This window comes from Ochlerotatus camptorhynchus, unplaced genomic scaffold (genome assembly GCF_037179485.1).
Source record: "Ochlerotatus camptorhynchus isolate MF236.1 unplaced genomic scaffold, CSIRO-AGI_Acam_v1.1 ptg000372l, whole genome shotgun sequence".
In the NCBI taxonomy this organism is placed as follows: domain Eukaryota; kingdom Metazoa; phylum Arthropoda; class Insecta; order Diptera; family Culicidae; genus Ochlerotatus; species Ochlerotatus camptorhynchus.
In genome coordinates, this window is record NW_027040860.1 from 54,324 (window position 1) to 78,222 (window position 23,899).

Sequence of the window (23,899 nt, forward strand, 5' to 3'; positions counted from 1 at the left end):
CAGGATTCCATGTTGTCACGCTCCGCATCATCCTGGAGCAGGTCAATGAATTCCAAGAGTCCCTTTATTTGGTATTCATTGACTACGAAAAAGCTTTCGACCGTCTCAATCACGATAATCTGTGAGGCACCCTGAGACGCAAGGGAGTCCCGGATAAAATCGTCAACCTCATCGAAGCGCAATATGAGGCTTTCACGTGCAGAGTTCTGCATAACGGAGCCTTGTCCGACCCCATCCGGGTAGTCGCTGGTGTGAGACAAGGATGCATACTATCAACGCTACTGTTTCTCATCGTAATCGACGAGATCATGGTAGGTGCAATTGACCGTGTACCGAACCGTGGGCTGCTTTGGCAGCCTATCACCATGGAGCATCTCAACGACTTCGATTTGGCTGATGATGTTGCTCTTCTAGCACAACGGCACTCTGATATGCAAATTAAGCTCAATGACCTAGCCGAACGCTCCTCTGCGGCGGGTCTCACCATCAACGTCAACAAGACCAAATCGTTGGATATCAACACGGGCAACCCTTCCAACTTTACGGTAGCGGGGCAAGCAGTGGAGAAGGTCGAAAGTTTCCAATATCTTGGCAGCCAAATAGCGTCAAACGGCGGGACCAAGAGCGACATAGGTGCACGAATCAAGAAGGCTAGGGCTGCCTTTGCGAGTTTACGAAACGTATGGAGGTCCAACCAGATAATTCAACGCACCAAAATCCGAATTTTCAACTCGAACGTGAAATCTGTGTTATACGCCAGCGAGACGTGGTGTGTATCGGCGGAGAACACTCAAAAGCTGCAGGTGTTCATCAACCGATGCCTGCGGTATATTATTCGTGCCTGGTGGCCTCACAACTGGATCTCGAATGCCGAGCTCCATCGTCGATGTCATCAGAAGCCGATAGCAACAGAAATTCGAGAGCGAAAGTGGAGGTGGATCGGCCACACACTTCGACGGGGCGGAAACGAAATCTGCAAGCATACGCTGGATTGGAATCCGGCAGGACATCGCAGCAGAGGCAGACCCAGGGACTCATGGCGGCGGAGCCTCAATAAGGAAATTAAGCAAGTCGATACCCAAGCAACACACATGTTATATAACAGTTTACATAACCTTTATATAACTGAATTTGGTTGTAAAGAAGTTTACTCAACATAATTGCATGAAAATGTGTTACTTGGGTAGGAATCTGACCTGGGCCCAAGGCAAAAACGAGCAGCCGCCCAGGATGGAAGTCTTTCACGTTGGCCCTTTGCACCGCTGGGGGTGCACAGGACCCTTAAGTAAGTAAGTAAGTAGTGGTCCTACGTCAAGCTTCCGTTCGTGTCCATAGGCACAGATGCTTATAGCGATGGGAGAGCGATTGATTTTAAGCGTATGTGTGAAACATTAGAAGGCCGGCTAGTTAAAAATCATTCGGATGAGATCCTTTTCATTTATTCATTTAAATAAAGCGGCAGCCATTTTGCCAACTGAATAGTAGATCGTTGGTTCAAGACGTGTTGATTGCAACCTTCTCAAGAGTAGATGTTGTCATCGTCGATGAGGTCACTGCTCGATGGAAACATTTCAACAACAAGTTGAACGGAAACATGATCGTAATAAAACAAGAGCTCGGTGGCCTAGTGGTAACCGATTTTGCTTACTGAACACTCCGCGGTATTGAATCGTTGGGATATAAATTCAGCTTATTGCGCTGCAATCCCAACCCTTTTATCCAACATCCCAGTGATTTCTCGTGCAAGTGCAGAGGTGTTCCCGGCTTTTATTAAAGCGAGATTTACGTCAACATATTCGTACCCATGTCTTTCTTGACCAGCATTCAGACGTGTCCGCCGCTGGTACTGCCCAGCTTTAGATCACCAGTTTTTACACATTGAGGGTGATTTCTAGTCCCAAGCAACGCCTATTGATTCTCTGTGTATCTGGCTGATCAGCTGAACTGGCAATAACGGAGTTGTATTCTTGGGCGATCAATCATGCTCATGCTCATACTCATGTTATAAATACAATTGTTGTCCGTGTTTGATGAAATTGGTGGCAAACGAAAGTTATATGCACCTAATTTGTTTGATCAAATGGGCGTGGAAAGATTTCAAAAAGGGAGACCTGCTTTGATAAACATTTCCTAGTGCAAAAATCTAGAAAAAATTCGTAACCTCGAAGGTGTACCACAACTATTTCTCAAAAATTTTAAAAAAATTCCTTCAAGTCAAGAATTTAAACTTTTCACTAAATTTGAAACATTGTAATTTTACCTGAGCCTGAGATCTAAAATATTTTAACTGGCAAAGAGTTTCAAAAATATGTTTTAGATCAAATAAAAAATCAAAGATTAGAAACCAAATAAAACAAGCCTCAAATAAATGATACAGTTTAATGACCCGATTTTGTCAGCCGCATTTTTGAAAATCGGTTCTAATGTTCTACGAAGACCATGCGTTTTTTCAGTGGCCTTATTGTATCAAAACAGTGTTTTCTACCCGGGATATACCGGGGAATCTTTTCCGAGTAAGAGATGAACTAGCCTAAGGCTAAAAATCTCTTAAATAAAGTCTAAAAAAAAAAAATCTTTTCCGAGGAATTTACCAAAACTAACATTACTCGTTTCCGAGAAACACGTTTTTTGTACAGACACCATGCTAAACATTAATTTTTTCTAAAAAAAATAGGCAGAATCTATCCGTTGAATGAAACTTCCGGGAAGAGTCGATAGCATTTTTCGGGGAAACCAGGCACTTTTAGGGGAATCAAGATGGACTTTTGAAGACATCGCGGAGAAGTCGAATGAGTTTTTCGGACGAAGTCAAATAGTTAAGCAAAATTCAAGGAAGTCAGAAGACGCTTCCAGAGGCCAGAAGATTCTTAAAGGAACGTTGGAAGAAGTCTCCGAATGAAATTGCGTTAAACTTCCTAGGAAAGTAGGAAGAACTTTTCGTGGGAAGTCACAAGTTGCCTCCGGGCAAACTTGGTAGAAACTTCTGGGGAAATCAGATGAACCTCTCCAGAGAAACCAAAGGAAACTTCGGAAGCAATCCAACATAAATTTCCAGAGGAAGTTCAAGCTTTGAAAAAACTTCCCATGGAAGTCGGAAGACACTTCAAAAGAAAGTCACAAGGACTTCTGGTGATTTGGAAGAAAGTTCCTGGAGAGGTCAGAAGATAAGAGCAATCTTCTTGTGAAATAGGATGCAATTTCCACTTCCAGAGGAAGCCAACTTCTTGGGGTAGTTGGTAAAAACTTTTGTGAAAGATGGAAGAATCTTCCAGGGCAAGTTAGAAGAAATTTCCAGGAGATGTTAAAGAAACCTTCGTACAAAGTCGGACGAAGTCTCAATTCTTATCAAACCTAGTAGCTATCAAAAAGATAAGTCCAACTAGCGTTTCCACTTATCGGCCATTTTTGGAGAATACCCGAGAATCGGATTTTCCGGTGACCAGCTTTAATTTTTGACATTTTATCTGTTCACCGGAAAACTCGATTCTTGGGAATTCTTCAAAAATTGTCGAGAAGCGGAAACGCTAGTTAGAACAGACTTCCAGAAAAAGTTGAAAGGAATTTTTGGAAGCCAGAAGACAAAGGCAGGGAAAGCTGCAAGAAACTGTCAGGAGAATTCAGAAGAGTCTTCCTTGGGCCAGAAATTAGAAAGAACTCTTTCAAAATCCATGTCTCTGATCCTGAAAAAAGAAATTTCCAGCTTGCAGTTCCATTTTGATAGTTTTCAAATTCAGATGTTCAGTCCGTGTTTGGATTCAACCCTTTTTACTTTTCATCAAATTAAATTAATTTTATTGAAATCTAGATGTTCCTAATGATCGAGAGATTTTCACAAAAATCATCGTGTCGCTAGAGCACCTCGCATTTAATGATATTTTCAACCGGCAATACTTACGTGCACTCGTATTTGTTCCACAGATCGACGCACTCGAACGGCTCGGGACAGTACGCATTCTGGCACGGATTGTTGGACGAACAGTACCGCTCGATATTCTTCGCCATCGTTGCTTGGCCCCACTGTGTACCGTTGGTCGCCGGAGGCAGAGGAAGAGTTTTACCGTCCAACCTGTTGAAAATAACCACTCTCTTCATAAATCGATTCCCACCAATGCTACCCTCAATCATCACCCACCTGATATCATCTATGCAGCTCTTCTGGTAGTCTGCTTGTACGTCAAAAGTCTTCACTCCGGTGTACTCTGGTTTGCCACCGGCGTAGACACCTTCCTGCTTATCCACCGACAGCCACTGGTGTCCGTCGAACGAAAAACTCTGGTTAAAATTGGCCCCTTCGCCTCCATCCAGCTCCAATATGGCCGCCGAACCATACCGCTGAATCTTCACCACATGCCACTGACCGTCATTCACCTGGACGGCATTCAGCGATACATCGCGTTCTTCAACCTGACCCGAATTCAAACTGTACCGAAAAATCAAGCTTGCTTCCTTCAGCTCTATTATCCCGTACTCTCGCATGTGTTGATCGCTGATACGAAACAGTTCCCCGAACGACTCCCGCGTTCGAAAGCGCATCTGAATTCTAGTCGTAAATTTATCCGGTTCAAAACTCAACGCGTACTTCACATAGCTTAGAGTTTTGAAGGTGGTTGGTGTCGTCGGTAGACTGCAGTAAGTTCCCGACCATCCCGGATTGCACTCGCACTTGGCGTCGTCATAGTTTCCTATGCATTTACCATGCTCCAAGCACTTGGCAACCTGTTGATTCAGATCACACACCTCCTGCGTAAAAACACATCCAGGCATTGTACTTTTGGTGAGACCTGGGTGGGATAGATCGTAGAGGATTCCATTGTGCTTAAAGTTTCGTATGCAGCCTTCGAAACCCATTGCCATTGGCATGTATTGCCAGCGATTGTAGGTGTAGTCGAACTTTTCCCGGAAAACGCCTCCAATCTGCAGAGGAGTGTTCACATTCAGATATTCATTGAATTGCGGAACGCGTCCGATGGCTTGGCAGGTGTGATCAACAAACTCCACTATATTTCCATCATCGGCTTCCGTTATGACGGCTGTCTTGCAGTAATCCACTACCATCTTAACACGGTCCGTATCCCAAAATAAGTCGATCCTATGCCAATCACCATCGTTCAAGGGATTCTTGGTCTGTATTCTTAGCTCCAGCGTTCCTGATCCGTAATCGATCAGGAATCTTGGATATCCTTGTTCCAATTCCAATGCAATGAAATCGGATTGCTGCTTTTCATCGTTGTCGTTCGGAGGAACTATCGGACCATTGTAGAAGATTAATCCTTCCGCTTTCGTCGTGATGAATTCCACGCCAATGTGAGACTTATCGCACATATCCAGCGCGGGATACCAGGCCCATCCATTACCACGAAAACTCCGAACGGTTTGCTGACACCGTGGACCACTGTATCCGGGAGGGCATGAGCAACGTACTCCGGATTTTGTTTCCGAACATTTTCCGCCATTCAGACACGGGTGTAATTTACAGCTTTGCTGTTGCTCGTATTCCCGAGCGTTACATATGCATTTAGCTGTGGATTTGATTTGAACTCCGACTAGAGCCGTTTTATTGGCATTCACGACAGCAGGAGTCATCTGTACTTCCATTAGGTGCGTACATGATCCGTTGCACTCACCGTTCTCCGCTAGACACTCATCTATGTTGACCATGGTAATGTTGACTCCTACTGTTTGTTCAATAACTTCCTTGTGCAGCAGCACAACTCCATTCAATTGGACTGCTTTGAAATAGTAAGCACTTCGTGCGGAAAACCTCACATCTGTGACAGGTGGACTTTTTGTCTTCATCTGCACGCTAAACACGTCTACGTTCTTTTTATCGATGTTCAGCAACTCCGCCAACTTGTCTCTGAAACGCTCCAATTTGCTCTTGAATATGTTCTGTGTTCGGTAGTCCCAGATTCGGATAAAATCTTCGTCCGTTATGCCAATGAGGCGAATGGATCCCGAGTTGACGATTGCCTCGTAGGAAATGTGCTTCACCAGCACCGACATGTTGGCGTACGATTCTTGCGCATGCTTCCGATCGTAGATCTTGAAGCGCAGTTTGTAGCGTCCTTCGCGAGCACCTCGTCTCATTGTTACAATTCCTGACGTGTCATCCAACTTGAACCTGGGATTTTCCAGCTCGTCCCAGTAGAACAGCTTATCGGATGTATCCCAATCATCCAAATCGTTCACAAATACCCTGCCAATTTGGGTATCCGGTGCCTGACCTTGGTAGTTGTACACTATCACCTCCTTCGAACCAGGTTGCATTATATTATCGTTGACATCACCGATCGTCACCGTTAGGGTGCTGGTTCCCGTTTGTGGTGGATTGCCCGAATCCTTGATCACGATCGGTATCTCGTATTGTTTTCTATACTCGCGATCGAACGACCTCATCGAAGACACGACCGCCATACCGTCACCCTTGTTGTTCTGCTCTACCTTGAAGGACGTCCGGATAACGTCATCCGCATCTGGGTCCATCCGGAACTGGAATGGAGGTCCATTCCCCATCTTTCGGTCGTCTTGATCAATAGCTGATATTTCGATGATTTTCGACGCCGGTGAATTTTCCAGCAGTATTGGTTTGTACTGTTCAGCAAATACCGGAGCATTATCATTGACGTCCTTGACTTCAACCGTCAGGGTTGCAGTAGCTGTCCTTGGGGGAACACCATCGTCGACGGCCAATATCTCCAGATTATATCTGGAAGTTGATTCCCGATCCAGTTGCCGTTGAATAGTAACCGTTCCTTCGTCACTGATCGCAAATTGGCGCTTCCGATCTGTTGATCGATTTATTATGTAGGTGATCTTACTCTTTCCTGCCTTATCGTTATCGATGGCTTTGAAACTGACCAAGGTCTTGCCGACCTCATCACTCTCGGAAGCGTGCGCCTCCATGTGTGGCCGTCGAAACCGTGGAGTGTTGTCGTTGATGTCTTTTAGCTTCACAATCACCCACGAGTGATCAACGTGGTACTTGTCCGTATCGTTGATACCTTCGTTGTCTGTTACTTGGATCCGAAACCGGAATCCGTTGATCTGCATCGGATCTTCAAAGTCCAGTGGTTGAACAACCCGCAAACTTCCAGTTCCATCGTTGTTTTTGATCATGGCGAACTTGTCCGCTCCGTAGCCACTGCTTTCGATGATTTTGTACTGGAAGTTGTTGATCTCGTCATCGTCGTTGACCGTCACCGTGAGTATCGGTGCCTCTGGAAGTATGTTTCCATCCGTTTCTTCTACCTCCACAAACCACTCATCTTTGGTGAAATGTGGAGGCATGTCGTTTAAATCTTTGACTTTAATCGAAGCGGTTCCCGTCCCCTTGAGACCACCTCCATCGGTTGCCACAATTTGCAGCGAGTAATCCGGAGTCTTCTCTCGATCCAGACAGCATACCGCCGTCGTTATGACGCCCGTATCCGGGTTGATATCAAAAATGGGCAGTCCCGATTCCTCTTCGATTGCATTCTTCTCGATTGAATATACGATTTTCGCATGCGTTCCCTCATCCACGTCGTCGTGGTCCTGCGCTTTTATTGTCATCACATGCATTCCGACCGTCCCATTTTCGGTCACATTACCGTAGTAGATCCCCTGCGGGAACGACGGTGCGTTATCGTTTATGTCTTTCAGCTTGATTTGAACCTCGGTAAACCCGACCAGTCCCTCGCCGCCCTCGTCCTGCGCGAAGACGGTAAACTTCCACAACGGTCGCCCATGGGGCGGATCACGATTGAGCGGCTGTTCGTCGGTGGAATGAAAAATTCAATTAGTTGCCACCGTGGGCAGGATTTATTTGGCGCTGAAGCCAATAGCAATTTACCTTTAAAACAAATATTTCCCCCGTTGCTTTGTTGATGTCGAAGTTACTCTCCGAGGGATTTTCGGCGTCGATTCCGGGCCCGGTTAGAAAATATATTATGTTGTTGGGTCGTTCCACATCGGCGTCCGATGCTGTGACCTGTGAAATGAGAAATTGGGAGAAATTAGTGGGTGGATGTGGTTAATGTGCTTAACGTGTGGGGTATCAGTTTCATGTGGTGGCTATTGATGTATTCTTCGAATTGTATTGGCAGCATATCATCATTTTATGATTTTGCTGAGGGAGGATCAAAGTTCGTGGAATCAAGAAGTGAAATATGGTTTCTACTGTAAACCTATGAAGTGCTGTTTCGTCTATTGACTGGTATATATTATAGAAGGTAATTATTTGCTCCTTAAATATGTTTACCTAATACCGTCAGGGTCAAAATTGTAATGTTAAGAGAGCAAGTCTATTAAAATGTGTGGACAAGACCAGGAGAACCGGGCATCATAAAGGACAATATTACTTAAGTAATATGGACTTGAAAATTGTGGATCCTTTCAAGAGCAGAGAACTAAGATAGAAGCAAAGTTCAAAGGTTTGAATATTTCGAGGATGAGCCAAAGATAAGCCCCAGATTCATAAATTTTACATTTACAGGAATTGTATACATTGAATGCTGAACAACATATGATACCATCGCCTTTGACTTCTCCCCATTTATTGGGGCATCTTCCTGTTAGATGGCTCTTTTTCTAACCAATTGGCTGATTAAGTTGTTGGAAGGAGATTCTTAACTGTCCCAAGAAAATGAATATTGCCTATCAATCCACCCATTCGTTTTTGGCCCTTCATACAGCTATTAACTGATGACAATCAGCGGTTATTAAGCTTGATCAAGTTCAACAGAGAGGAGAGCCCACAGCTATCGGACTAAAGGGTGATACGGTCAAAATTTGGTCAAGGGAAAACGCGTGTAAATCGGTGAAATCGTTTATTTAAAAAATCAAATTAAATTTCTTTTTCAAGTTCAATTAGTATAAAATTCAGGAAAAATATTCAGTTAGGCTTCCGCTTTTCCAAATCCGAATTGCCGGGCCTTACGTTTGACCCCTGCCATCAGATTTTGTACAGCCACCTTGTCCACCTTCTTCGCCGCAGAAAGCCAGTTTGCCTTGAACTGCTGCTCGCCCTTAGCAGTTTTTTTGGTCTTCTTTAGGTTCCGCTTGACAATAGCCCAGTATTTCTCAATTGGGCGGAGCTCTGGCGTGTTGGGAGGGTTCTTGTCCTTGGGAACCACCTGCACGTTGTTGGCGGCGTACCACTCCATGGCCTTTTTACCGTAATGGCAAGATGCCAAATCCGGCCAAAACAGTACGGAACAACCGTGTTTCTTCAGGAAAGGCAGCAGACGTTTATTCAAACACTCTTTCACGTAAATTTCTTGGTTGACAGTCCCGGAAGCTATGAAAATGCTGCTTTTCAAGCCACAGGTACAGATGGCTTGCCAAACCAGATATTTCTTTGCGAACTTTGACAGTTTCATGTGCTTGAAAACATCTGCTACCTTTCCCCTTCCTTTTGCCGTATAAAACTCCTGTCCCGGAAGCTGCTTGTAGTCGGCTTTGACGTAGGTTTCGTCGTCCATTACCACGCAGTCAAACTTCGTCAGCATCGTCGTGTACAGCCTCCGGGATCGCGCTTTGGCCGTCGTATTTTGTTTATCATCGCGATTTGGAGTCACTACCTTCTTGTGAGTCGATAGTCCGGCTCGTTTTTTGGCTCGATGCACGGTTGTAGACGATACACCCAGCTTATTTGCGGCATCTCGGAGAGAGAGGTTAGGGTTTCGCTTGAAACTACCGGCAACTCTCTTTGTCGTCTCAGCGGCTTCCGGTTTTCGATTTCCCCCCGATCCAGACTTCCTGGCTGTCGACAAACGTTCCCCAAACACTTTAATTACATTTGTAACGGTTGATTTGGCAACTTTTAGCGATTTTGCCAACTTTGCGTGCGAGTAGCTCGGATTTTCGCGATGCGCGAGCAAAATTTTGATACGCTGCTCTTCTTGCTTGGACGGCATTTTGACAACTGAAGAGTGAATTCCAAAATCAAAATAGGAGCAACATTCTACACACACACACCTTCAAAATGAGGGGTGTTCAGGTTTTTTAAATGCAAAATTGAAAGAAATACGTCAAGTTGATATTGACCAAATTTTGACCGTATCACCCTTTATCCTTAAATTCTCCTGAAATTCTTGGTACTGCCGTGAAATAAATGGAATCGCCCTAAAAATCCTTTTAACTTTCCTGATGTTCTCTGGGTTCCTGAATATTTCTAGAAATCTCTGAACTATTTTGAAATTTTCTGAACTTTTTTAGGCCTTATGAAATTTTCCTTTTTTTCATGGAACTGTTCTGAATTTATCCTTACTTACGCTAACATAATTTATGCTTTCGCTCAAAACTTTCCCAAATGTCAGGACTTTCCTGGAACATCCCTGAAATTATTGGAACTGCCTGTAAGATCTCTCTACTTCCTCAATGATCTTTGTACTTGGAATCTACAATTTTCTTTAAGTGGGGGCGACCCCGGTGTAGTGGTTAACATCCATACCTCTCACGCCAAAGTCACGAGTTCAAATCTCACCCCCGGACAAGTCACAAATGACCCAAGAGTGTTAAAGTGACTAAAACAAAAAAAATCTTTAAGTTTTCTCTACATCTCTGAAGTTTTTTTTTGTTGATGTTCTATGGGTATTCCAGAGTTCATAGAACTTCTTAAAAGTTTATGTTGTGTTCTTGAAGCAAATGGAACCGCCTTGAATTGCTTTAAGCTCCAGAATTTATCAGAACTTCCCTTGTGTTCTCACAGTGTGTTTATAAAACTTCCTTGCTAGCAATTATAACCATTTCCGGTAATTCCTCAGATGTCTCTCAAAGTACCAATATGATGGACAGAGTTGGTTGGAAATGCTATCTAACATGCAGCTTTAGTGTGATAATTTATTATCTAGAGAATGATATTAGAAGAAGGTAGGTGGATAGTTCCGTTAGAGTACGGCAGTATGAAAATTGAATAGAAGTTGAAAATGAACGATGGGCCATTAATTCGACAGTTCAAAGTCAAACGCACACCTTTTACCTAACCCGTACGATGTACGCGGAGATTTGAAGTATGTCTTCAAATCTACTGGCAAAAAGTGTGCGTCCGCCTTTTTTAATTACTGTCTGCGGCTGTGGAATAGTTCTAGCGACGTTTCAGCATTAGCTAAAACCCCACGTTGCCGAAAGCATTTCCAGTCGATGGTGTGTTATAATGCAATTCTTCTTTACCCAACTGTTTGCCTGTAGGTTTGAAGACATACTTCAAATCTCCACGTGCATCGTACGGGTTAGGCAAAAGGTGTGCGCTTCACTTTGTACTGTCGCATTAATGGCCCTTCGCTCATTTTCAACTTCTATTCAATTTTCATACTGCCGTACTCTAACGGAACTATCCACCTACCCTCTTCTAAGATCATTCTCTAGGTTATTAATTATCACACTAAAGCTTCATGTTAGATAGCATTTCTCAAACCAACTCTGAAAATAGCTTCGCGTATGAAGTAACATAAAAACACTTTGAATGTACCAATGTGACTTTTGTAGTTAATGGGACTACCGTGATGATCTAGAATGGACCTAAAGATCTCCAAATCTCTCTGAATTTCGATGGACTTCCATGAACTTCTGAGAATTCCTGAAAGGTGTCTGAAAGTTTTCGTAAGCTGACTTACCGTCTCTGAAATTATATGGACTATACTTTAATTTTCGGAAATTCTTGGATATTCCCGATATTCTTCTGAAATTAAAAAAAAAATGGTCGTTGAGTTCTAGAAATCTACCTGCTGTTCAGTTCTCGCTATTTTCCTGATATTCATGAAACTGCCTTGACATTTTCAAAACTGCTCCAAAGTTCACGTTGCTTCCCTAAAGATCTTTAAGTTTGTAATTAAAATTTTGTCAGCAACTGTAAAGTTCTTGCAATCTTCTTGAAGTTATTGGAGTTGCCCTGAAGCTCTTTGATATTCGATTAAGTGATTTTTTGTGAAATCTTATGGTCCCATATTTTGCTATCAAAACTTACACAGATGCACATTTAATTTTCACCGTAGCTCTAGACGTTCTTGATAGTATCGGATCTATTTGGAAGTTTTCAGATCATCCTTAAAAATTCTGTTATTTTTCTGATGTCAATGAAACTGCGATGGATACATTTCAAGCTAAAATATTTTTACATATTTGAATTATAATGTCCCATTTTTTTATTTGGTGGTGTTTCTTTTCAATATGATAATTGACACCATCTTCAACCAAAGGTGGCACAGGCTAAATGGAGGAGGAGCTAATGTAGATCGATATTTTTGCGCCCAGTATATATTTATTAAAAACAATAATCGGTTTACGGAGCTAGTAACTCATGGAGTAACCATGAGTATCCAGCATGACAGACCTGATAGAAGAATATTGATTCCGAGAATCTACGGAATTTTCCGCAGAAATGACATCACGGTAATCCATACGAATGGCATAAAAGTTAATTTGATCCGTATGTTTTTGTAATCTAGCTCTGGACGAGATTCACACGGACGAAAAATTCAGGTTTTCACGGGTTGAAACTGGGTTCATTCTGAATTATTACCCAATTCTAATGGAATCAAATACTGGTATTTTTTGAACCCCCAGACAGACCTCTTCCACTCTGGTTTAGTCCCAGTTTTGCACTTATAAACGCATTCGTTCATCGAAATCTTTTCATTCAATGTCATTCACATCACATCGAACATGCAAGCCCTCAAAGCTGCAGCAGCCCCAAACAAACTGAGTAGTGTATAATAGGATCCATCGAATCCATCATCGTTGCATAGCTCGGAATCTCCCAAAAGATCGGAAAGTCTCCATTACCTTCTCTTGTCCATGCAGGGCAAGATATGGCCTCTGCCTCCCCGGGGGTCCTTTCAGTGCAGCTGACAGAAGCAGCTAGGAAAAAATATATATCTGCCCCTCGTATCTGCATAGTAACATAACGTACAGGATCCCTATAGCAGGGAAGCATGGGAGCCACAGCATTTGCCAGAGCTTTTCCGAATGGGTTTTGCCAGCTACTTGTAACTCCTCACATGTGAGATTGCGTCCGGGACCTTCGGAGAACGAGGAGGAAATTTGTTTGCCGTTTCCTATGATGGCATTTGGGAAAGGTAGCACTCACCATAGCCGTTCCGTATGCATATATGGAAGTTCCTGGGCACTGGGAGGTGGTAAATGTGGCATACTGCAATATTTATACCAACGAATAATACATTAAACAAAGTGGTTACATAAACCCCCTGCTGATTGGGGCGGTTTGAGTTTGAGTTGCAGTCACCCCTTCTGGTAGAGTCGGTCACTAAAATAGGTTCCGGAAAAGCGAAAGCAAACCCTCAATGCATGTAACCCTGGTTGGAAGTGGTGGCTTTTGCGGCGAATCGATAGGGACTTACTTCTGCCGTGTATGTCTGTTACTGCTGCTGAAGGGGCCGGATTTAGCAGCTCAGAATGCATCGAGGGCGTACCGGGAAAGTGCATGAATACTGCTGCCATTGCTGGTGGTTGTGAGATAGGAAGATTTATTTCATACGATGAATTATCGTTTCATGAGCGAGCTCTTTTGGTTTGGGTTTAGTTTTCCGGAAACCAACGCCACTACATTGAATTGGTAGTGGGTTTAAGGTCTTCTCCGAACGCTCTTATCCATAATTCGGTCTGGTCACATGGATTTGAACGGAAATTTCGAACCTGAAGTTCTCTGCAGGAGGTATAATTTGATTAGAAATGCGGGGACGCCCCAAATGAATGAGGATGATTTCGGTCTTGTTTTGTTCGAAACGTATTCGAGGATTGCGATGTATGGTAGCATTTAATTAATGGAACTAGGAATGGAAACCAGTGGTGGCAAATGTACATTCCAAGTAAACGGTGGAGATTGTAAATCGGCTAAATTTCCAATCCCATTCTTTTCAAACATTTTGTTGTAATTGAATTTCCGCCACAAGTTTGCGTGTGACAGTAAAGTATTAACTTTCATATTTACGCATAATTTTATCATTTATGCGTTTGAGTGTTTAGTATTCATACATATATTTTAATATTGCATGGAAACAGCAAAAAAAAAAGCTGTATTTAGCCAGCAATCAGCAACATTCTACAAAATATAAATTAGTGTTCGAGCACCGCTGCCACATAACATATGTGGAACTCGATCATCAAAAATCGATCCCATTTCAGTGATTTCAAGTGGTATAGAAGGACATCGATCTGTCAAATTGATTATACCAGCTGTAAAATGAGAAAGGGGATCAAGGGGCTTGTCAATTCTTTTGAATGATTCTACCGTGGTTTATAATTCTATGTGTTCCTAGCACTCCTGAACTCATGTCTTACTATTTCGTTAACCATTTATGTGCATTATTTATAATTATATAGCTAACTTTAACAAAGTCATCACCTTGATTCACACAGCAAAACTGTGGTATACTTAGAAGAAACATGTATGTAACATTTCCTTCTTTGAACATTTCCTATTTTTTGGAACCAATTGCATCAAACTTTGATTTCATTAGGTTTCGTAAGAGGAAAAACATGAGCGCGTAAATTTTGCATTAAGTGTTTACATTTTGAAGTCTAGAGAGAAGCAGCAAAATTTGGAACAAGAGTCAGAAGTACCATTTGAAAAATATTCAGTGTGTTGAGCTGACTTTGCATTGTTCCATTCGCCAGAATTTTGTAAGCAGAACGATAAATGAAATCGATTGCTTATCGATACCTGCAATATCCAAGATTTCCCTATGTTTCTCAATTGCCTAAAAAATCACAACACAAATAACTACTTCAATTACTTTTTACAAAAAAACATGGTAAGTTTGATCTTTGTTGATTGAAAAGTCAAAAGAGGAGCTACACACAATCATAACAAACTTTTTTTCGACCACTATGGCTAAGGTCCCAGGGTGGGACTTCTAGCTAGCTGTATCAAAGTTAAGCACTATTTACTAACGAAAATAATCGTTATTATGCATCTACTCGATAATTCGTGATGTAATCGTAAGTTGACTCACTAAAAGCGCAGTTAACAATATTTCAACATACCACGGGCAAAATTATAGTTTTACACCTATTCAACGTAATCATCACATCTTCAAATTGTTTGCATTAAATTATATTCAATTAACATAATTTCCGTCATGAATCCAATGCAAACCAATTAGACAAAGAAATAATGCATCTGTAAATAGGCAATATTACCGAATAACAACGCACTTGATTGGCTTCTAACCGACTTGAAAATACTTTGAAAAGCCCCCTGTCGAGCTAGTCGAAAAAAGAATGCCCACACGTCAAACTACGTCAAGCATTCAAACAGCGGACTAACACCAAAGATGAATACTAAGATGAAACTGTCGGAAGAAAAACTTTCTATTTTAGTGTCTTCCTTCACGGTCCCTTTCATCCAATGAGAACCCCCCGTATTCAAGGTAATTTTGTGGTTTTGCTGCCCCCTCGGAAGAGATGAAATTTTGCGCTCATTTTTATCAAAACAATCACACCAAAATCAGAGATGTCCCATTTTTTAATTACTCGATTAATAACTAATCGATTAGTTTTTGTTCGTTGTGCTGCCAATTTTCCACCAATGAGAGCGCAGCACATGTTTGAAACGATCGGTGATGATCCTGTGGAGATGTTAATGCTTATAACGGCATGATCTAACCGATTATAAATAGTTTACTTTTCGGTTCGTTAATCGATTAAACGATTATTCGAATGAAACTCGGACATCACTAGATGAATATGAAACGTCATTTCAAATATAAGGCCGTTTATAAATAATGATACAATTTTAAAGGGACCGGGGCTAATCACAAATTACGTCTCCATAGTAACTGAAATAAACACGAGTGTTCACCGGTTGCTAACACCATCTCATTACGCATCACCGTGATTATTGACAATTCAGCTCTTCGGTCACTCTGTAACTCTTCACTCCTATGGTAAAATCCCATAAGCAAACATCAGTGTGTGCGTGAAACTTGGTGAACATTTCATTACCCTTTCACTCCTTTGAAAATCCCATATGATTCTGTCGATCTTTGCGTGCTTGCTGGAGGAATGAAGAGATAACACAAAGTCCGCTAGATGCACAGATTGTCAGATGGTTATGGGATTTTACCAGGAGTAAGGAGTTGCAGAGTCGCCGTCAACGCCAATGCTTACTTTCGTAAGGGCCAATGCTGCAAACGTAAACAATTACTTTTGAATTTCTCGAAAATGAAAACTCCTTCAAGAACACCAGCACCATGATTGTGTAGAGAAAGAGTCCTCCTATCCGATAAAATTAGAGGCTTACATGGATTGACTTTCACCTACGAGACATTTACGAAAAAAGCCATTATTTATGTTTTCGACATTGGTCTTTATGAATGCTCAGTTTCGGTATCACGGAAATTTTATTTTGACAGATCGATGTCCAACTATGCCAGTTATACCACTGAGGCAAAACAAAAAAGGGGTCAGATTTGAGTCAGCTTTTTGCATGAAGTTCCACACATCAAGAGCCACATGTGAATTTGGCATACTAGCTTTTTGTAAACAAACCTTTGTAGGGCCTTTTCTCGCCAACCGAAGGTTGCCCACGTAAACCGATAACATCATCGGGCAGAGGAAAGTTTCCCCTACCCGGTGATGTTGATGGTTTGTGTTGGTGTCGTCTGGGTGGCGAGAAAAGGGCATAAGTCTTCACTATGAACATTGCGTAAAGTATCAAGTCAAGACCAACAATTAAAATGGCCTTAACTCAATTTTGTAAACAAACCTTGTAAGGCCATTTTCTCGCGAACCGAAACCCTCATTCGCAAACCTAAACCACAATCGGGTAGAGGAGAATTTCCCCTACCTGTTCATTATGTTGGTTTGCCTTTGCGGACTTCGGTTCGCGGGAAATTGGGGTTACAAGGTTTGTTTACAAAATGGAGTTAAGGCCATTTCAATTGTTGGTCTTGAAGTGTTAAGGAAAAATGTTAAAAACTCGTGCCAACACTGCTGGAAACTGTTAATTTTCATGGGGAAAGCTATTTCAGAGATGAATGAGCATGATCACTAGCATTTATTCACAGTAGTTGCTATGGAGTGTATCGAAGGCGTGGTACACAATTTACGTAACGCAAATCACCTGGATTTGGACCCCCTCCACAATAAGTAACGGTTGACAAAGCATCTTTTTTTAAGGTTGGTTAAAAGAATCACAATTCGGAGTTCAAAAAGGTATTTTTGTTCAAGAAAACAGCTTTCATACAAGAGGCGCGTGGAATTATTTGACAACAGATTTTTTTGTTCGAGACACCAGAGCACAAGTAAGTGCAAAACCTCTGCTTCCCAATATCAGAGCCACACTGATATAAATGGAATACTAGGTTATTATCAAAATCTAAGTGGCACGGACACTACTGTTGATGACTATTCACTTGCGTGCTCAGATAAGACATACGATATATATGCATTTACCTTTACAAACCTGACAAGTACTAAAAATTAAGAGGCTGTATCGAAGACACGACCGTAGATTTGACGTAGGATTACGAGCTCGGTATCAAAATTCAGCGACTGTGTTAGGGAAACCACTTTTTTGCAGGTAATCAGTTGGAGATTTTTAGAGATGAACTAGCCTAAGGCTAAAAATCTCTTAAATAAAGAATTAAAAAAAAAAAAAAAAAAAAAATTGAAGATTTGAGTAATTTTCCGTAATGATCTATTTAAAATTGATAAAGTAGGAAAATTTCCAATCGATTGGCTTGTTTAGAATTAAAATCAATCCGCTATTGACAGAGTTATAAGTGGTCAAAACCTTACCACTTTTCGTAACGCGGTCGATTTTGGTTTTTTGAAATTGCACCCCAATATGTTACCGAAAGATGCTACGTCAAAAATATGTCGGAGGTGTGCTTTTGGCTGTTCGTTCCAACTACAAATGTCGGTTATTCAAACTGCACTTCTGTCGAACTGGTATGGGTAGAACTGTTCGTTCCAACTACAAAAATTATTCATCTGTGTCATTTACGTACCTCCTGACCGTGTCACCGATGCAAAATTGGTGTCTAAACATTGGGAATTATTGGAATGGATTACCTCGCACATATCTTTTTCAGACAAGATCCTCATCCTGGGTGATTTCAACATGCGGTCTGTGAACTGGATTCAAAGTTCATCGGATTACCTGTTTCCCAACCTTACCCATTCATCGATGAACCTAGTTAAAAATCAACTCCTGGATGATTACAGTACCGCGTGACTTATCCAGCCCAACTCTGTCTGTAACTCCAACCATCGTTAGCTTGATCTCTGTTTTGTTAGCCAAGATCTCAATGACGATACTACTGCTTCTGAAGCTCCAACCCTACCTGTTAAGGAAAGCTGCCATCATCCGCCTCTTCAATTGTTCATAAAGGAATGTGTTCCTTATGAATTCATTCCTGCCATCGAAGCCACTCGTTATGCAACATTACTTTCGTCTTAGCTTATGCACCGTAGCATCGTTGCTATGTACCCACCCTGGTCCAACAACCTTCTTAAGCACCTGACGTCGGTTAACATACAATCGTATTACCTCGCCTGCAACAGTAGATACAAACTAGTTCATCTCTATAAAATAGGGGGATTCTGCTTGCAAATTTTGTTATTCACATGTACTCAAATAGAAGCAATTAAAATAGATTCAAGTAAAAAGACAACAATACAGACAACGAGAAAAAAAAACAATCTGGTACATCAAAGGTATGTAGGGTTTTAAATGAGATCGGAGCTCCTCCGTCTTGCAGAGATGTCCCGTCAGCCAAAAGAAAGTTAAACCTACCTAAATGTTGTTGTATAGCCAAGCGTCCTTGAGGAAATCAATAACTGTCGCTAAAGTGGAAGGTTCGTCGCCAAGTATGTCCCTAATGCCTTTGGGAAGTGCGTACTGCTCCCGTAGTTGTTGGTATTGCGGACACAGGCACAGGATGTGTTCCACCGATGCAGTGGTTCCGCAAATTTAGCACTTCTGTGGATCTGCGTCCCACCAAAACTATGTGAGATCCTTGTATGGCCTGTCCTAAGGCGAGAAACAACCTTCTTTCACTTGCTCATCGTTCCTTTGATTCTTCGGATGAAGAGGGATTGGGATTGGCACCACTCTGCTTCCCAGGCTTTCCACATTTTGCTGACTATCCATCGTTTTATGTCCTGTAGTGGCACTTCATCGGTGTAACGGGGGCCAGCTGGTCCAGACCCTGCCAGGCTGTCGGCTTCACTGTTTCCTGGGATAGCGCAGTGCCCAGGGATCCAGGAAAACACCATGCTCGGAGGAGTGGCCTCCACAATACCTTGTATTCAGGGGTGAATCAGGGTCTTGTATCACGCTGTACGAATCGGATAGCACCAGTATGGGCCGGTGTTGTAACGACAACAAAGATGGCCGCAGCTTCGGCGGAGAAAACCGAGCATTGTGGCGGTTGGCTGCTACTCATCGGTGCTGAAATTCCGGCTACTCCAATTCCGACCCCGGCTCGGGAAAGCGATCCGTCCGTGTATATGTGGGCATAGGTTGGGTAGTCCAAGCCTAGCAGTTCGGCTACTGTTCTCTTCAGCGCTGCAGAGTTATCTCCAGCCTTGAACCTGCTCTTTATCCGACTCTCGATTTTTGGTGGAGGAATGCGCCAACTTTTGTCTCCGTACCAGTGGACCTTGGCCACTGGGAGAAGCTCCAAATCGGCAGTCATGCGGAGGAGTCTGTTCCCCTAATCGAGGAGAAAGATCCTGTCATTTCCAGTATTGCGGTTATCGTTGCAATTTCACCCGCTTGGATGCATGCGGCATCGGCGAACGTTGACGGAAGAAGACCAGAGACAATCCGAACGTAGGTGTTGAAAGTTGGTGCTAGTATCTGCACGAGCTTTTTGGTGGCGATGCACGTCATCTCAAGACCGTATAGTAGGCGACTATCGATGACGGCTCTTGCAACCCGGAAACGAGTGTGGCGATTGTTAGACCGGTGGGGGTGCCTTAAAGTGCTGCTCGAAGTTGAGGGAGCGGTCAACAAGTACCCCCAGAATACGGACCGTCTTCTTCAGTGGTATGGGCTGGCTTTGAACTTTAATAGGTGGCCCGCTGACACGGTGCCGGGATGGACACACGTGGCACCTGGCGATTTTGATGGCTGAAAGCTGGAAACCTATTGTGCTGGCCCACCTGGCTGGGCCTTGATCCTGTTACGTGCTGCTGTTGGGCCGGTAGTTACGATAAGTACATCGTCAGCATACACGAAAATGTAAACATTTTTCGGCCTCCGAAAATTCCGTCCATGGCCACAAGGAAGAGGGTAACGGCGATAACTGAACCTTGTGGGATGCCCGTCTCTTCTCTGAAAAGCTGGGACCTCGTGTCTCGTACTGAGACTCTGAAAGAACGATCGGTCAGGAAATTTTTGATGAAGTGGACCATGGGTCAACACAGCCCCCAGTTGACGAGGGGCGTCCACGTTCTGTTGAAGGCCTTCGATATATCCACCGAGACGATCTCTGTGTGAAGACCGCTATCGTTGGCACTCTTGATGACCTCCCCTAATGTTGCGAAATAAGTTGACGTTCCGCATCCTTGACGGAAGGCGTGCTGTCGATGGTCTAGCAGGTTTTCGGCTTCAAGAAAATGCTGTAGCCTCCTGTTGACCATTCGCTCCAGGACCTTGGACATACAGCATGTCAAGACTATTGGCTAGAACTTGCTAACTTCACGGGTTGTTTCATTGGCTTTTGGGATGGGAATGACTAAGCTCTCCTTCCACGACGCTGGATACGTGTTGGTGAGCCATAACTTGTTGAAAAGCTCCAGCATCCGTAGCTGGCCTGGCGTTGGTAACCTCTTGAGTAGAGGGTACCTGATTTCGTCGGGACCCGCCGACTTTCCGTTGCTGCAGCGGAGGGCATGCTGCAATTCCTGCCAGGAGAATGCCTGGTTGATGTCCGAGCTCCCAGCGTCAGAAGAAACAGAGAAACTTTGCAATGGATGACGTCGAAAGCTTAGCTTTCCGCTTTAATTCGTCTTCGTACTTCTCGATGGCTGTGAAGTATCGGCAAAGTACGAGCCGAGTTCGTCCGCTACAATTGCAGGATCAGAAACCGCTTCACCGTTAATCTGTACGTGGAGCGGTGTCATGCGCCGTTTCCCACTGAGGGCGTTGACTTGCCTCCATAAGTCGGCCGAAGACTGTGACGAATTCATTCCTTCCAGAAAGTCCGTCCATTTGGCGACACGGATTTCTTGCCGGCATTGATTGTGCGACTCATGGTAGTGACGGAGAGCGTCCTCGCGGTCGGGATGTCCGATAGGAAGACGCTTTACACGGCGAAGTGCTTTACGCCGGGGGCAGATACAAACGGCTATACAACAAATTATTTCATACTTTTCTGCGTCGATTTAACGTAATTTGAAAGACAATCCTAAGAAATTCTGGTCATATATCGAAGAACAGCGGAAGAAAATAGGACTACCTTCAAACATGAAGCTCGGCGATAGAGAAGCTTCTTCTCTTCCGGCCATAACTGACCTTTTCATAGAATAATGCTCAGCAGTATTTACCAACGAAACATTTGACCCACATAAAACTGTTGAATCAGCTTGTGCTCGGTTGAAATGTTCATCAAACCCAGGTCCGGACGGCATGCCATCTATCATCTTGGGGAAGTGTAGCTCTGCTATCTCGCAAGCTCTAGCTATTATTTTTAACCGCTCGCTCTCATCCGGATCTTTTTCTAAAACTTGAAAGCTATCATTCGTTTTTCCCGTGCACAAAAAGGGCGATAAACAGTACTGTAGTTGAGGGTAGTCGTGGGTAGTCGACGACTAACTAGCTTTTATCGGAAACCAAAAGTTCTTAATTTGTTTAGTGGGTGCGCCCTTATATTACTTCTACAACTCCCAAGCTCAAATTTTATGACGACAGCACTGGCGTTAAACGAGAGGTTTTAAACTACAGAGGAATCGCTGAATTGTTATTGCTACGTCTAAGCTATTTGAGCTGATTGTCCATGACTTCCACAAGCATTCTCAATTACGTATCCGCGACTCAAAATGGGTTCATGAGAGAGATCCACCTGCACCAATCTGGTTCCACACACGTCCTTTATCATCAAGACTATAGAAGCAGGTCGATGGAATCTATGCTGATTTTTCAGTTGCTTTCGGTATAATCAACCATGAATTCTTGATAGCAAAGCTTGAACGTCTTGGTTTAGCTCTTATCTGGTTGGTCGTTCAATGTCGGTTAAAATTAGCAATACAATATCAGAACCATTCCATGTCACGTCTGGTGTTCCACAGGGCAGCCATATTGGACCTTTCTTATTCTTGCTGTGCCTGAATGACGTCAACCTAGTGCTCAAATGCTTTAAGCTATCGTATGCCGATGACATCAAACTCTATTATGTAATAACTTGTCAAGAAGATGCACATTTCCTTCAGAAAGAACTAAACCTTTTCTCCAAATGATGAATGGCAATTGGTGCGCAACTAATCACATAATAATTTTCTTTGCACGTAAACGCTCTGTCCTTTCAGTTGATTACACCATTTCCGGATCATCTCTAAAGAGAGAATCTACTGTTAAGGATTTGGAATGATCCATAAAATCTCCCTAGATATGAAGACCGTTGTAAACTTATTGACCTTGACTTTCTGGTGGTTCATAAGAGTGTCACTAAGGCTTATTTCATATCGGATGTTGTTCAATCTCACAAAGATTATCCTGCAATGTTATGTGAGTTGAATTTTGATATTCGTTGTCGTACCCTCCGCTCTCACCAATTTATTCGTATATCGACATTCCGTACTAATTATGGCTATAATGAGCCTTTTAGTAGTATGTGCCGTGTGTTCAATCGTTGTTACCATACCTTCCTGAGCAGGAACATCACCAGGCACCTTAGGCATCCCCATTAGCTACGCCAATGAAAATTGTGAGAGATTGAAGATAGATCAACGAGTTTTAAGGCAATGCAAGGAAAATTGTGGGAACTTTTAAAAAGATCTGAGAAATTCAGAGATGTCTAGAGAATATTATGCAAGTTAAGAAATCTTTCTGGCCGTTTCAATTATTTCAGGGAAGTATTAAAAATTTAAGAAAATGTAAACATTGGGGGGGGGGGGGGGGGGTTAAAGATCTTGAAGAATAAGTCATTTTGTTTCGGCTTCTACTCATCAAGAAAAAGTGTTGATTATAGTTTAATCAACGTTTCAACGTCAACGTTTCGATCCAGACCTTGCGATCTTCGCCATGATTAATTTTAGTTTAAGATCGCAAAGATGTTTGCGCAGATCAAAAAACTGTACAATTGTATATCCCCTGAAGAAGGCCAAGTCCAAAGACCGAAACGTCTTTCATAAAACATTAAATCTACAGTGAACATAAAATAACTCACAGCCGCTGCGTCTTACAGACTTTGTACTGGTGAACTGAAGCCATTGTAGCGCGAGTGATTGAAGTGAGCAGCTAGAGTATGTTTCGTGGTTGATGGGGGTTTACGCTGCTGTGAGCGGAATGGAAGGCGAGAGTGCTGTTTTTAACACCGGTTAAAGAATTAGCGGCAGCATATTTATGGGAGATCTTCGAAATCATCGTGATGTTATGGATTCCTTTGCAACATCGGGTGAGATCTTTCCTTTATTTTTCTTTTAACTTTCATTCCATTCTTGAAGATGCTTATTATAAGAATTGTTGAGGAGTGACATCTCCGTCCCCTTTAAACTACAACCCTGATGTCCACTGGATATAACTGCGACCGCTTCCTATTGTTCTGCCGATCATCCATCCAGTAGACAAGTCAGAGCAGAAACTGGTAGGAAGCCTGAAGTGATAAACAACCCTTCGTGTCTACCTACAATGAGAGTAGCCGATCCGGAGTGAGATGCCAGGCTGTATGGGAGATTGTAGGAGTCTCTGCGTATTCTAAACGCAATGGTGAATATGCTCGTGGGAGTTGAG

General features: G+C 42.8%; 1 protein-coding gene across 5 annotated transcripts in view; it reads right to left on the minus strand.

Annotated features, from left to right (window-relative positions):
• Nucleotides 1–23,899, minus strand: part of LOC135710239 (neural-cadherin-like) — a 1,396,020-nt gene that overhangs the window by 4,964 nt on the left and 1,367,157 nt on the right. For all 5 annotated transcript variants that reach the window (XM_065232757.1, XM_065232756.1, XM_065232759.1 and 2 more), the window contains 3 exons: nt 7,832–7,969; nt 4,133–7,749; nt 3,896–4,066 (listed from right to left, as the gene is read on the minus strand). In XM_065232757.1, coding sequence (XP_065088829.1) covers nt 3,896–4,066; nt 4,133–7,749; nt 7,832–7,969 — 3,926 coding nt within the window. The remainder of the gene's footprint in view (nt 1–3,895; nt 4,067–4,132; nt 7,750–7,831; nt 7,970–23,899) is intronic.